This window comes from Calliopsis andreniformis, chromosome 1 (genome assembly GCF_051401765.1).
Source record: "Calliopsis andreniformis isolate RMS-2024a chromosome 1, iyCalAndr_principal, whole genome shotgun sequence".
Classification (NCBI taxonomy): domain Eukaryota; kingdom Metazoa; phylum Arthropoda; class Insecta; order Hymenoptera; family Andrenidae; genus Calliopsis; species Calliopsis andreniformis.
The window spans coordinates 7,542,646-7,557,045 of NC_135062.1; the positions used below are offsets into that span (position 1 = coordinate 7,542,646).

At 35.4% G+C, this 14,400-nt stretch overlaps 1 protein-coding gene across 1 annotated transcript in view; it reads left to right on the forward strand.

The window, feature by feature from the left end:
* Window positions 1-14,400, forward strand: part of Cwo (transcription factor cwo) — a 73,543-nt gene that overhangs the window by 44,318 nt on the left and 14,825 nt on the right. Inside the window, exon 2 of the mRNA XM_076375751.1 lies at window positions 2,016-2,145. Coding sequence (XP_076231866.1) covers window positions 2,016-2,145 — 130 coding nt within the window. The remainder of the gene's footprint in view (window positions 1-2,015; window positions 2,146-14,400) is intronic.

Here is a 14,400-nt window from a genome sequence, read left to right on the forward strand (position 1 = left end):
AGTAACACATGATTATTGTTTAGTAACATAACTAATTATTTAAGTAAGATAACTTTCATTAAGTAAAACTATTCTTTATGTAAATATTATGTATTTAATAAATAATTTTCTCCTAAACTCATAAACAGTTTCTTGCTTCCCTACAAACGCATACTTTTTTCAGTTGTTTCAATTTCATATTACATGTGCGATATGTAAGTCTTTGAAAATTGGCGAAATTAGCCTGAAACTTAGCATATTGAATGGCACCAGTTAACGTGAGACTTCTAGTAGGGGTTTAGGTCACGAGAGAGCAGTGATTATCTTAGACATAGTCAGGATCAATAAATATAGAATTGAAACTCAGGTGTTCGAAGCAAGTGCTCCCCAATCTCAGTAGCTGTTCTCTGTCCTCACAATAGACAAATAAAAGCTGAAACACAATTTCATATTACTTTGGCGTCTAGAGTTGCTTCTTCAATTTTTCTCCACTCGTTGCCGAATACCATGTCTAATATTCATTGTAGTTATTTTAACTTATTGTTAATTTTTAATTTTTTAATATCCTTGAAAATGGTATCTACAAATTGTGTTGTATATGGTATAGAGAAATTCAATATACCTACTTAGTTTATTCATAAAATTAAATTAATTGAATAACTTGAATATTCATACATTTGCATCTTAATTATTAGCTCAATTGATAATTTTGCTTAATTTTTGCGATATCTAAGTAAAAAAATTCACTTATCCATTATTAAATTTTAACACATTTTTTGCTAGAAAAATTTCACAAGTGCATAATCCATATACAGAGTTTTAAAGTGACTTGTGGTGACATTAATGAAACCGTTGTTTTCTAAGAACACCGAAGTGAATTTTTAAACATCAAAGCTTCACGTTTCGTTGAAACTCGCGCGAATGTGAAAGCGGCGAACGTTATTCGGATACGACATCCTTTCTGCTGTCTGTCACGGCTATTGTTCATGGTACTGTCACGGGAAATTTCTTTTCGTCGGAATTTCTTTGCGTCACGATGCAATCGCGACAGGAATCCACGATCCTCTTACGTGACTGTCGCCGCAAACTTCCGAGGACTATTTTGAAATCGTTCAGTTTTGTTTAACTCGTCGATCTTGTCCGTCGGCGATAGTGGATTTCCTGGTAAGTCTGACGTTCGCAACGAGACATGATAAAGATACGGAAATCGTGAAATATTGAGTTTTGCAAGATGTCTCGTTGCAAGTTTCAACACAAGCCTGATTTTTGTTAGATTTTTGAGAGGGACGTTTCTGACATTACAGCGATATTTTGTTATATTTTAATATATAGGTTATTTATGAATCCTTCTTGTAAAAGTTTGTTGTTTCATATTGATTAGTTTGACGTTACGAGTGAATCGATCGACTTTATGTTTGTGGTTGTAAGGCAGAATGACCTAAGTTACGTTTAAAGTTTTCAGTTGCAGTACCGTCTTATGCACTTGTGTCTTCTTGAACCCTTACTTTTAGGTGAAAAATTCTTTTAATGTTGTTTAGTCTTCTAAAAATATAAATTCGATATTCTAGATGTCAATCGAGGCCTTAACTCGAAACTTTTTTGAAAATGTGACACAGGTCGTTTTGTCTTACAACCACAGATATATTATCTTATGAAATGAGTAATTACAAAAATGAATAGGTATAAATACTAATTATGATTTTTGAGCTTCTCTTGAAAAATTCTTTTAAAATTCCTGTAAAATGCTTTTCTCCTAGAAAAAAGGCTAGAACATAGGTAGCTAACTATTAACATAGATAAGTCCACTATCTACCTAGAAGAAGGAGATTGTAGGACTATTTTAGTTTTTTAATAGCATACCAAGTACTATACATAGAAGTAGAGTGATATTATCGTTGAAAAATATAGCAAAAAATATTGACATGCCCTAATATAATTTATTTAAAAAATTAAATATTACCTTTGCAATATTGAAATTTAATTAATATCAAGTGTCTCCAATTTTCGTCTAATTTTCACCCAATTCCTTGTTACAGTCTGGATGGTAGATCCTGCAAAGATGAGATCTACAGAATGGGAATAGGTGCTGGTTACTGTGAAGGAAATCTGAACTTTGCCACTGCCTCAGAGGATGACGAGGTTTACACCAAAAAGAAGGTATCCAGGGTGAGTTTACAACCTATCTCTACATTCTACCACTTTCAAGTTTCTACTTCAATTGTTCTGTCTCTCTACACCCTCCTCTAATTGTAAGCTATTCCAAGAATCATCTCATTGTTTGCTCAGCAGACACTCGTCTATAATTATTTCCTGGACGTCAGAAGCTTGTTGTGTCGTGATCGTCCATTGAGCCACATAGTTTTTCTCGTAACAGTCGCTATAGGTTGCTCCACGAATAAGGAACAGTCTAATGAAGTTTCTTAACACGTTGGCTGTCGCTGACGTAGTTCAACGTCATTTTAAACTCTGTGGGTGGTCGTTGTTGGCGTAGTTCTACATCATTTCCACGTGACGTAGGCTTCTCGAAATTGTAGGTGGCATTCAACTGAGGCTCTCGCGTCATAACCACTAACTGCAAAAGAATTAAATCGTGTTTACGCTTCAACCACGAGCAGGAAAATTCAGGTGAACGTGATTGACTCCTTATTAGGAGCCTAGAAGAAAATATTTGAGTGTTTTCGTTAGATCGAAATGTCACCTTCGATTTACATATGTGGATATCAGAGCCAAAGTGTCACACAGAAGGATAGTGGATTTACCACATTCTGGCTCTGAGGTCCAGACATGCTTTTTTATTTAATCCCTTGTGTTTATATTTCTTCAGAAAAATAATGCAAAAGTACAAAATGGCTATTTAGGTACCAGAAACGTACAATAAATTTTAGATGCAGTTTTGCAACGATATAAATTTTATTTTATTTTTAAAGTATTTTTTGTGGTATAGCTTACCTAAATACTCATGATTGATTGATTCAGCATTTTTTGCAGCTCACGAGACAGACTCGTGATTCATGCATAGGGGATCCAAATTGAAAAGTTGATATAGTGAAAATGTATAATGGTAGATGAAAATAGCAGAAACACCATTAAAAAGGGGAAACTATAATTCAGCTAATAAGCAACAACTAAAAATTGTTAAAAACAGTGTTGAAAGTAAACAAGGGTCTTAATAAAAATGTGGAAGTCTCGATACAAGCTTGAAGGTACTTTTACATATTCTTGGAACTATTCCTTCACTTTCTTAATCCTCACTTTTGAGAAACCAAAATCAAGTTGGTACTCCGTAAACGTATCTAATTGTCAGAAACAAATTCCTTACATCCCACAAGTTACTACTTTTATCCAACTTGTAAACTTCGTAGTATTATAGTGAACCAATACCAAACAAGTATACTTTTCAAAAACAAGATAAGTACAGAAAACGGTAGGTAACTAGACATGTAACATTTTTCATCTAGTGTAGAAAAATTTGCAAAATGGTACAGGTGTTGTCGCTTGAAATTACTTTCACCCAGTTTCCTAAATTCCAAATTTTATCACTTGTACCACTTTTCTTTTCAATCCTTAAACTAACAATATTCTCTTCAAATTCAAGCCTTGTACCTATACTTCTCAATGACATGAGAATATTAGATCGCTGATAAAAATTCGTTTGTCTCACATTCGATCTCGTTCGACAAGCGTGTACCCAGCTTAACTCCTTGACCTACGATTTTCTTTCGTAATTTTATCACCTTCACTGCCGATCTAAAACGGGTATCTATCCTAAACTGCCAACCGCAGAGCACCCATTAAGCCAACATAGACTCCTCACGCGATAATGCGTGATCGGTTACATGCAAAAAATCCTCATCACGCGTTATCGCGTAATCGGCAGCGAAGATACAGTACAAAGTGCACGAGTCTGACTCGTTATAGGTCAAGGGGTTAAGAAATCGTAAGGGGCTGGAAAATCGCTCCGAAATTTTCTCGCGACGAATTCCAGCGCGGGGATTCGGTATTTAGGCCAGCGCAGAGAAAGGTTTTCCGTGTTGTGTAGAATCGATGGTGGAGCAACTGGTCACGGCGACGGCGGTCACGTTTCTCGAAAACGACGATTGTGACACCCGTGACGGTGCGAAATCGGATCCACGACGAGAATACGTTCGCTTGCCCCCGCGTTCCTATAAATTCGCGTCTATTTCGGGATCGTTCCGCCAACTTTTAACGAGTTCATTTAACGCTCGCTCCTCGGCCATCAAGCCCTGACATTTCATTCAGGCGGTTCGAGTTACCCGACGCGTTTGTGTTTACGAGGCGACCGTGCCAGAGGCGTGTCAGCTCGAACGCGATCCACCCGCTTTGACGAATATGCACCTGTTGTGCCTGCTGCTTAGAAATAATTCAAAATGATACAAACGAGATAGGGCCTGACGGGCAACACAATTTTGGCTGTTGTCGCGGATTAGCGTTTAAGGTATCCTTGACTCGAATTACAGATGCTTAAATAATATGAGCGATGAGTTCCGAGCTGTCAACGTGTAACTGATATTCGTTATTTCTGTAAAGATCAGTTTGATTCAAGTGTGAATTTATTGTGACGGTTAATTAGGAAATTTTGGGGGTTTTTTTTTTATGAATGTCAATTCGTTATTATTTATTAGATTTAATTGGTTTCTTAGTCTTGCGTATATTTTGTTCGATAGTTTTATGACTGGTTTATGTAACTTTCAGGAATCTATTATTCTTTATTTCAGCAATAAAGAATAATATTTCAGCAATAAAGAATAATTTATAGTTTCTGGAAGGCAGTTAGGACTAAACAGATTTTATTTGTTTATTAAAATGTGACAAATGAAAGTAATATATTACAGTAGTCTTCAATATTAATTAATAATTTGCACACATGCAAATGAATCTTTATGTCATGTATGTATGTATATATTTCAGTGACTTTTTTTATGTCTGGCCATATGATTTCGCGGACTATATAGTTTGAAAATAGAAAATGTAATTATAATCCTATGAATACGTTACTGGTAATTAAGACACCAGGGCACAGAATTTATGAACTAATTTTATATTCATATAAAACATATGCAAATAATTTTAATAAATCAATTATCTCTCGTTCATGCATAAACATTGTCAGTCATTCACCACATAAAAATGATAAATATAGAACATAGATACTACATAATCTACGAACTCGTGTGTTCAAAGTTCCATTATTTAGTAGGGTGGAGCGAAAAAAAAATGAAACTTAAGCGACTGTTTTCTTAGAGTGAAAAACACTTGCTGTTTCTCTTCTGGATGAAGTCTGTGAAAGGTAGTTTCTATTAAAATAATTTTTGTGATAGAGAAAGGACATTTTTGCGTTAAAAACTACTATTTCAATATTTTACTTGCTTCTTTTGTTGTATATACTGTGAAAATTTCGAAGCTATTACTTTTCATTTGAATCATGTTTCATTTTAAAATACAGTTCTTATAAAAAAAAACAATCACAATTTGTTTAATATCTACATCTTTTTAAATTTTTCATATTTTCTGTATTCTGTATCCTGTATTAGAAAAGAATCTGATAGAATTTCATAGTTCCTCAAAACAAATAATGAAATTTTGAAAAATAGTTTTTGAGGGGCCCCTGATATCTCGCAGTATTTCTTAATTAAATTTAAACTTTGCAAGTTTATCTACTATTACAAAAAGCAACTGTTCTCTATCACTAAATATCACTAAATCTAACAAGAAGTAGTCATAAGTAAGAAAAATTAATTTTGCTTCCATATTTCATTCCACCCTATCATTTAATCTTACTACAACACTACTAATTCCTTTAAGAACATAAATATCATTCAACTTCCCATAACAAGCACAAACAGTGTAAACAGACTAAACACACGTAACATCAGAAGATAACGAGCCAAATGAAAAACAATTTCCCGAAGCCGCTCGCTATCGAGGCGTTACCGCGTCGCTATAAAAATTACGATCGCAGATACTTCCGTTTGCGTATCAAAACAAAAGCAGTATAAACGAGTTAATTGATCCTCGAGTTGGCAATTCTCCCGGAGATATTGCTGGATAAGTCTCATTAGAGTCGCGCGATCGTGTGCGCGAGTCAGTTTATCTCCCACAGAAAAATGCACTGATAAAACGTGATCAGAAGATCGCGGATCCACGAGCAGGATCGCTCTGAATTAACACTTACACGAGACGAGCATGCAGCGGGGTCGTGGAGCGATGTAACTCGCTCGCGCGCGCGCTTGCGCACATTACGCGGCGCTCGCCGATCCCTAATTGCATTGAATCACGTGCAACACGCGCGCACGCTCGAGAGGAACGAGAGTGCGTCGAACGCCACTTTTGGCAGGCTGAGGGGAATCTGTCCCAGAGACTTTTATGCATGTGGCTGTAAGGCGAAACGACTTACACTACCGTGCTTAAGTATTTAAACACTTTTACATTATTGGAAATGTACGAAATACCTACACTTTTCTATTTATATTAACTAATATTAAGCGTTAGTCTCATCGGTGTTTGTGAACCTTATATAATCGTCTGAGATGAGATTCCTAGCCAAAATTGTGTTATAGAATTTTACTGAGCGTATCTTACATATTTTAATAACGTGAAAGGATCCACATTTCAAATACTTATGCACGTTAGTGTGTGTCATATTATCAATAATTTTGAATTGAGGCTTTAGTTGAAATCTAGAATATAGAATTCATAATTTATATAGAATTTTTTCACTTAAAAATAAGGGTTCGAGGTGACACGACTCCAAGTTAAAAGAGGATTGAAGTTGAAAACTTTAAATACGAATATCTCGAAAACAGAAACATGTGATTTAGATCATTTCGTTTTACAACTACAGATATAATATGTTTAACTACAAACTCTGTGTTAAAAGTGCTGTGGGATTCATCCATTCTCACTTCGTGGCCAGATCCTCAAGAAATAATATTCTTATTCTTTATAATATATTCTTATTTTTCTATTTCTAAACACTCAGTTCCTCTAAACAGTACTATAATAATTCATAGCTGAGGGACTCAACGTAGTTATCAGTCATCCCTATGTATAACTGAAAGGAAAATGTGGCCAAGAATTATGTAATAAATTAGTGCATGCACGACGAAAGGGATTAAGTGAAAGTAGCACATATGTACAGTATTCGTTGACAAGTGTCACAACTCTTAAGAGGTGATTCTACATGCTTAAATAAGACGAAATGAAGATAGAGCGTGATGAAATTCGCGTAAAGTGTCTCCATCTGAAGCTTATTCTACTGACTTCATCATGTCTCAGTTGGCGCTTATTTTACTGGTTTCGCTGTGTCTACCTTGAGACTTATTCTACTGGCTACGCTGTACTTTACCTGGCTAGTCTACGCCGGCAGTAGAATTAGTCCGACACTAGTCAGACACATTTCACGCGAATTGATTGATCAGGTTCTTTAATGCTTAATATTTGTACAATTTTGTGTACAAAAAAGTGCAATTTTGCTATCCTGAATTTTTGTCCCATTTGAACATATCGAATCGCTCTTTAAAATTTCTGTTACATGTATAATCGGACGCCTTGTATAGGTATAAATAATTTGGCACATACTTTCTATTTTCATCCAATATTTTACCAGACACTAGAAAAATAATTTCTAGTATAGTTTCATATTTAAATAGACTTTGAAACTGTGTTGTTTCCTCTGATATTTTTAACGACGCATGTGCATTAATCTACACAGAGTTTTTCTGAGCAGCACGGCATAACCTTGAGGAGTGATTCTAAACACCAAAATAAGACAAAAATTAAGAACAACGATTTCACGGTTGAGGCTTCGTTTATTAGTTACAAGCGTCTAAAAATCTGGTGGAAATCACTAGAAATGATTCTGCGCGGCAGCTTTGAGTAGTGGTGGTCCTCACGGCAGTGTAGCCTTGACACAAGGGAGGGGAGAGATCACTCACTCACTCACCATCGAACAGCTGATCTGACCTGACCAACCCTCCGCGCAGTCTCATTTCTGGTGATTTCCACCAGATTTTTATACACTTATAACTAACGAACGAAGCCTCAAACGCGAAATCGTTATTCTTAATTTTCGTCTTATTTTGGTGTCTAGAATCAGCCCTCAAAGTTATACCGTACTATTCAAAAACACCCTGTACAGACTACTGCACATGCGCCGTTAAAAATGTCAGGGGAAACAACATAGCTTCAAAGTCCATTCAAATATGGAACTACACTAGAAACACTCTATCTACAAAATTCGTAGTACGTAAAGATTAGAACACCTTATAGACAGATGTTCACAGTCTAATACATATATTCATAAAATTTTGTAATCTGCCCGTGGATCGTTTCGAAAACGTGGCACAGACGTCGCTGCTTGGTCGTCTGGTCGAAGGCGCGATTATTCAAGGCGGTTTGCACAATCGCTCGCGAGCCAGTTCTGTGAATTTGCATCGGTTGGAGCCCGACGCACGCACGCACGCACGAGTGCCTTTGACGCACGTGTCGCTGCGCCGAGCTGCAGCCAGACCCTACCGACGCTCTTTTTCCTTGGCGCGCTGAACGTCCTCGATACTGATCAAAGCAGCGTGCGCCGAGTGCTGCCGAAGCACAAATGTGTAACAGGTGTTGGGAAAGGTTTGGGTTCAGTTCTCTTAAAGGGAGGGGATCTTACAGAGGTCGGTTAGGGGTACGTATTTAGGTCCTGATGTGAAAGTTTTTGGAAAGAGGTAGGGTGAGACCGCCAAGTGCAGTGGAACCTCGATTAACCCTTTCAAACATTCAACATTTTTGTAGCAATAAGAATGCAATCGATTAGGACTTGTACAGTAAAATAATGGTAATTTATTGGAGAAAATATAGCTGTCAAAAAGATGCTTCAGACTAGAATTTCGTGATATATTGGATAATCGAGGATCCTCTTACGTTTCAGGTTTAATAAGATAGTATTATTGAATTCAAAATATTTGAGTGTATTAACCTTTTCATGGTTAGTAGCCATGTAATATTATTCTATATCTTAATTATTTTTTTCTGGTATCGCACCTCGAATGACGTTAGAAGCTTAGTTAATAAAAAAATAAATTAAAAGATGCTCTAAGAAAATCATCTGGCCAGAAACGAATTAAAAAGACAAGTATTTTCAGTTTAATAGTACAACATCGCTCAGTACATAGTAATTAACATTCTTACCCTAGACGATTTTATTCGATAAATTAAAATACAAGAATTAAAGGAGATAGACTTTGAAAATTGAATTATTAGACAATTTTAATATTTATGTTTGAGATTTCGAATATTAGAATATCTAAATTGTAATATTGGAGTATTGAAATCCGTGAAATTGTGAATATTGGAATATTTAAGGATTTATTTTATCTGCATTTTCCAAGAATCCATTCAATTCCTCCGAATCTTTTAATCTAACATGTAATGTCCTCTGTTATCTTAAATACTTGTCATTCACACTCAAAGCACGTTGTATTCATTCAGAGTATCTCCGTACATATTTCACTAGTGCCCTTACAGGGCAAGTGACCTTCTAGAAATGTTTGATTCTCGGAAATTCTAGATAATTCTGGAAGTGTTTGTGAGAAACACACGCGACAGAAAAAGGTTGGAAAGTCTACGTGAGCTCTGTCACGTACATTCTGACTGTGGGTAGTGAACACGCGTGTCCCAGACCTCGAAACAGGTCGTAATTTCAACATACAAAATACACATCTTTAATTGCGTTAGATTTTGATGCATTAACACTTTCCAACTAATGAACTAGTAAGAATAGGATGATAAAATAGAGTAATAAGTTGGATTCACTAATTTTTTTTAGCTATAATATTCACTTAGTGTATGAAAGTAAAAACGAGAGTACGAGAATATTCTCGAAGCTCTTTACTTTCACTTATTATCCTGTTTCAGAGTACATACGTATACTATACATAAATCTTTTTTCTCCTCCTATCACTGATGATGTAGGATTCACAATTTTCGAGAATATTTTGGCAAGGGCACACTGTGATTGGCTCGTGACCCTTTTGAACTTTCAAGGTATTTCTTTCAGCCAGAACTAAATACTTATAACTCTATAAACAGGCAGACATTTAGAAGCATCTCTAAATTACACAGTGTGAAAACGAGTGCTGTTAGCTAGTGCAAGATTTTAAAAATAGGTTCCATGATAGATTTTGTGATAAGTTTTCTATGAATACATTGAAAGCAATGTAAGTAACTTGTTCTTTAGATCATTTAGTTAAAAAATTTTTTTTTCTTCACCTCAAGAAGTTTAAGAGAATTATAAAATGTCCACAAAATTTTAAAGTATCTACTTTATAAGCTTTTGTATGCCCTTTATCTTTATATAATTTATATAGGAATTTGTTTTTGTACCCAAAAGAACTTGTGTTTAATAATTACAAACAAATGAGTTAAATATCATACTTATACTGTTCTTACAATGAAAGTTGGTGATAAATCTTCCAACAGCATGAGTGTCCTAAGGTCACTCGAAACTATAGCCTCAGGTTCTAAAAGTATAAATCGACTGGGCGATTACTGAAACAAAATTTAGTCCTCGTGTGTTTACATGAATAGAGCTCTATCGTAATCCAGTAGCTCTTGTTTTAATAGGCACTATGAAGTATCTGATATACATGAGCAACCACGTAAGTCATTGCGTTTCCTTCCTCCGAGCTCACCGAATCGTACGAATGTATAATCAATCCGATCCGCTGTCTTTCATTGAAACGACTTAGAAGTGGGTTACAGCGAGCAGCCTGTGAAATTGGAATGACAGAGGAAGAAAAGAATCGTATTTCTCGTGGCGGACTTTTAGCATGCCACGCAAATATTCAACGTTCCGATCACATTCGGTGGAACGTGCCATCCCCCAATGGTCGTGCCACTTTTATATAAGTCCACTGTTGACGATACGCAACCATTTCGATCAGACATGCACAAATATCAACGACGATACATCGTGAAGTCGTTGACGAACATGTGTGGGCGAAGTAACACAATCCCATTGACGATTAGTCCTGGGCAAACTGGGTGTAGATTTCTCAGATTTCTGGTAAAATGTTCGTTCCACGATTATTCAGGTACACTTATTATTGGTTTCGTTTGGTTGTTAAGAAAGATTCCAAGTATAGAATAGTAGGGATTAGGAGAAGAAGATATTTAACTCATATTAATTTCCCTGTGAGCGATTATACTGTTTAAGGAAAGACTGCATATGAATCATTATTCCTAGTTTCTAAGAGTGACTGATTACTCTTACACTAGTATTGAAAGTATCACACATACCCCTCTTAACTCTTTCAGTACTATTATATACAAGTTTAGACGTCATTAAGTATCTGTTAAATACCACTAGGAATACTGTAGTTGATTCATCTGGGACAGTAATAGAAATTGGTTATTAATTTAGACATTGAATCATAAGTAATATTCGTTTGTAAATTAATGTATTTACACTTTAAGATGTTACGTAAGTAAATATATGAGTCACATTTTATGTGTTTAGTGCAGTATTCTACCGCAAAAAATATTGCAGTTCTTCACAAGGAGAAGTAATAGACCAAAACTATTTAATCTAATATAAATAAAGTGTATAGAATATAAAATCAGTGTATAAAGAGATACATATTTCATTTTGTACATTTGCATTCTCTTTGAATAAGTTAACCCTAAATAATATCTGTCTTCCATCAACTATTGATATAATTTTCGTTCTAATTACTTCAAAAAAAGTTTTCTCAATAGACTTTATATATTTTAAAGTACTCCATTCGCGATGGTACCATTGATTGCAAGCAACACTCGGGTATTTCAGCAGACAACCGAAACAAGCCCTTTCGCCAAAAGGAGCCAGGTCGCGTTGCGAAAGTGTTAATTTGATTAGCAGCGTAAGCTCACGCTTATTTTCGTGAAGCGAACTACATTACCAGTGATTTAAAAATAATTTATTCCGCATCCCGCTCGAAACACCGACGCTCTCGAGTATCCTTGACTCGATTCTATGGATCGTCGTTGAATAGCTTCTATATCTTCAAAATCGTCTCGATTGCCAATTGAGGTTGTCGCCACAAACAGAGAGGTGAAAATCAGCGGATCTTTGTCTCTAATTGCACAATCAATCGTCCCTATTAACTGTGATGTAATCGTGATTAATCATCTGATAATCGATCATTTATGGATGAACTCCAAAGACGCTGAAAATTGATCGTTCTTCATGCAAAAATATCAAAATAACTCGGGTGTATTGTTATATAGAATCTATAAAATGTAACAAATTGTGTTGGCAATAGCAACAAAAGTTTTGCAGTTTTTAGTCTAGTTATTGAATATTGAGTATTTAGTAATCTAAAACCAGTGGTTAGTAAGAAATAAAATAAAGGACAGGAAATGTTGTCTTGGATTCTGCTAATGGATTTATCGTTACATTTAATTTCTGATGCAAGATTCCACATAATCGAAAATCCATTTACGACTGAACCACTTTAGATGTAAGTGTCTGAAGTAATTGAATTTTCTCTTTTATCACAATGGGGTAGATATAAAAAATTTAACAATATCATTATCGTCTTTATGAACGAATTTATGAGATAATATTAGGTTAAATTAAATTTTTTTATAACCATACTCGTTCATTATGGTAGTTTTCAATCATGTGATGCTATCCTTCATTTTCTTCGGTTTCGATGTTCAAATTTACAAAAAAGCGAAAATCGTGCATGTACATGTAGTTCGTCATAAAGCATCCGGCAATAAAGTACAGGAAAAGGAAGCTCGTGCATTAACTTTTTTTACCATAATGTGTACAAGCTGTTCGACAACAGGTAATTCTACACGCTAAAATAAGACGAAAATCAAGAATTGTAAAAAAGTGTTTGAAGCCGCGTTTCAGAGTTATTAATTGTTGAGAAAACGCCTAAAATTTAGACGAAATGTGTCTGACTCAGAACTTATTTTACTGACTTCGTTAGGTCTGACCTTGCTAGCCCAAATCAACAGTAGAATAAGTTTCAAGTCAGACACATATCATGCGAGTTTTATGTGTTTTCTCAACGATTCAAACGAAGTTTAAAACGAAACCTTAAACACAATCTTTTTATTCTTGATTCTGTCATAATCACCCACTAAAATTTCTGTCACCTGTAGTCGAATACCCTTTATATTTAAAAATATTTAACATTTCATTGTCTTATTAAAGTATTTACTAAAAGTTTGTCAAAAATAGAAGTCACATAATTCTTCCCTTTACTGTACCTATATTTGTACATAACATTTATTTAATAACTACCATGATCAGATACTTTGATGACTCCATTCAACTGTATCCAACGACATCTTTAAAAAACTCTAAAATAAAACAAACAATTATTTACTCAACACAAACTACAGTCAATGAATCCTACAGTCGCAGACAAACGATTGAAAACTGTCTAATTAACGCTCCACTTACTAGAAGCTCATTAATAAACCTACTAATCGTTTCCCTCGGCAAATACAGTATCAAAATGTCAACCATTAGACATTTACACAACTAGAATTGATTCACTTAAAAAAACAGATTCCAAGGACATCATAATACAGCATAAAAACTGTATAAAACAGTCTACATTGGAACAAGAACAGATTGTAGGAATAGTTACATATCTGTGTAGCTACAAGCGAGAGACATTTTGCAACAAGCAGGAATACGTGATTCACAAGGTGGTAATTTTCACACCGCCTGGTCGGGCGTGAGACGCTGTCCATTGAACTCTTCGAGTGTATCCTCGACGCGCGATCCTTTTTCTTCTATTTCGCTTGGCACGCGTTGTTACAAGGGTACGTGCTCGTCGTCGCGTACGTGATTTGCGCATCGACCCAGCGATTCATGCCGGGGAATACCTGACTAACCTGACTTCGATTTTCGGTCATGGCTCCGGCAGTGAGTCAGGGTTTCGATACAGCCCCTACGTCATCGGATGTTTACCACGGGCCAATGACGGCTCGCAACGTGAGGTGAATTTACGACGAAACCGACCGAGATTAGTACGAAGGATCGACCTTCAGGTTGACGTCATAGACACTCGCCAAACAAGAATATTCTTAATTAGCGGGATGAAACTATACATAGGTGGATCAGGGGAAAAATACCTCTGAAATTTCTTTCCTGTTCAGAGCTATTTTTATTTAAGTCGAACAAAATTGTAGAATCTTTTCCTCGATATAGGTAAGGCTTGGAAGATTGATGAAAAATGGTGGAATTCATATTCAACTCTTGGATTCTGTTTAAATAATTATTGAATTAACTAACTAAAATTTCAGAAGATTTTATTTAAATTTCTGTATGTATCACTATGATATTAACTTAAAAATTGTGTGAAATAATGAATGAATATTTTATGAAGTTATGACGATTCTCAATATTTGCAA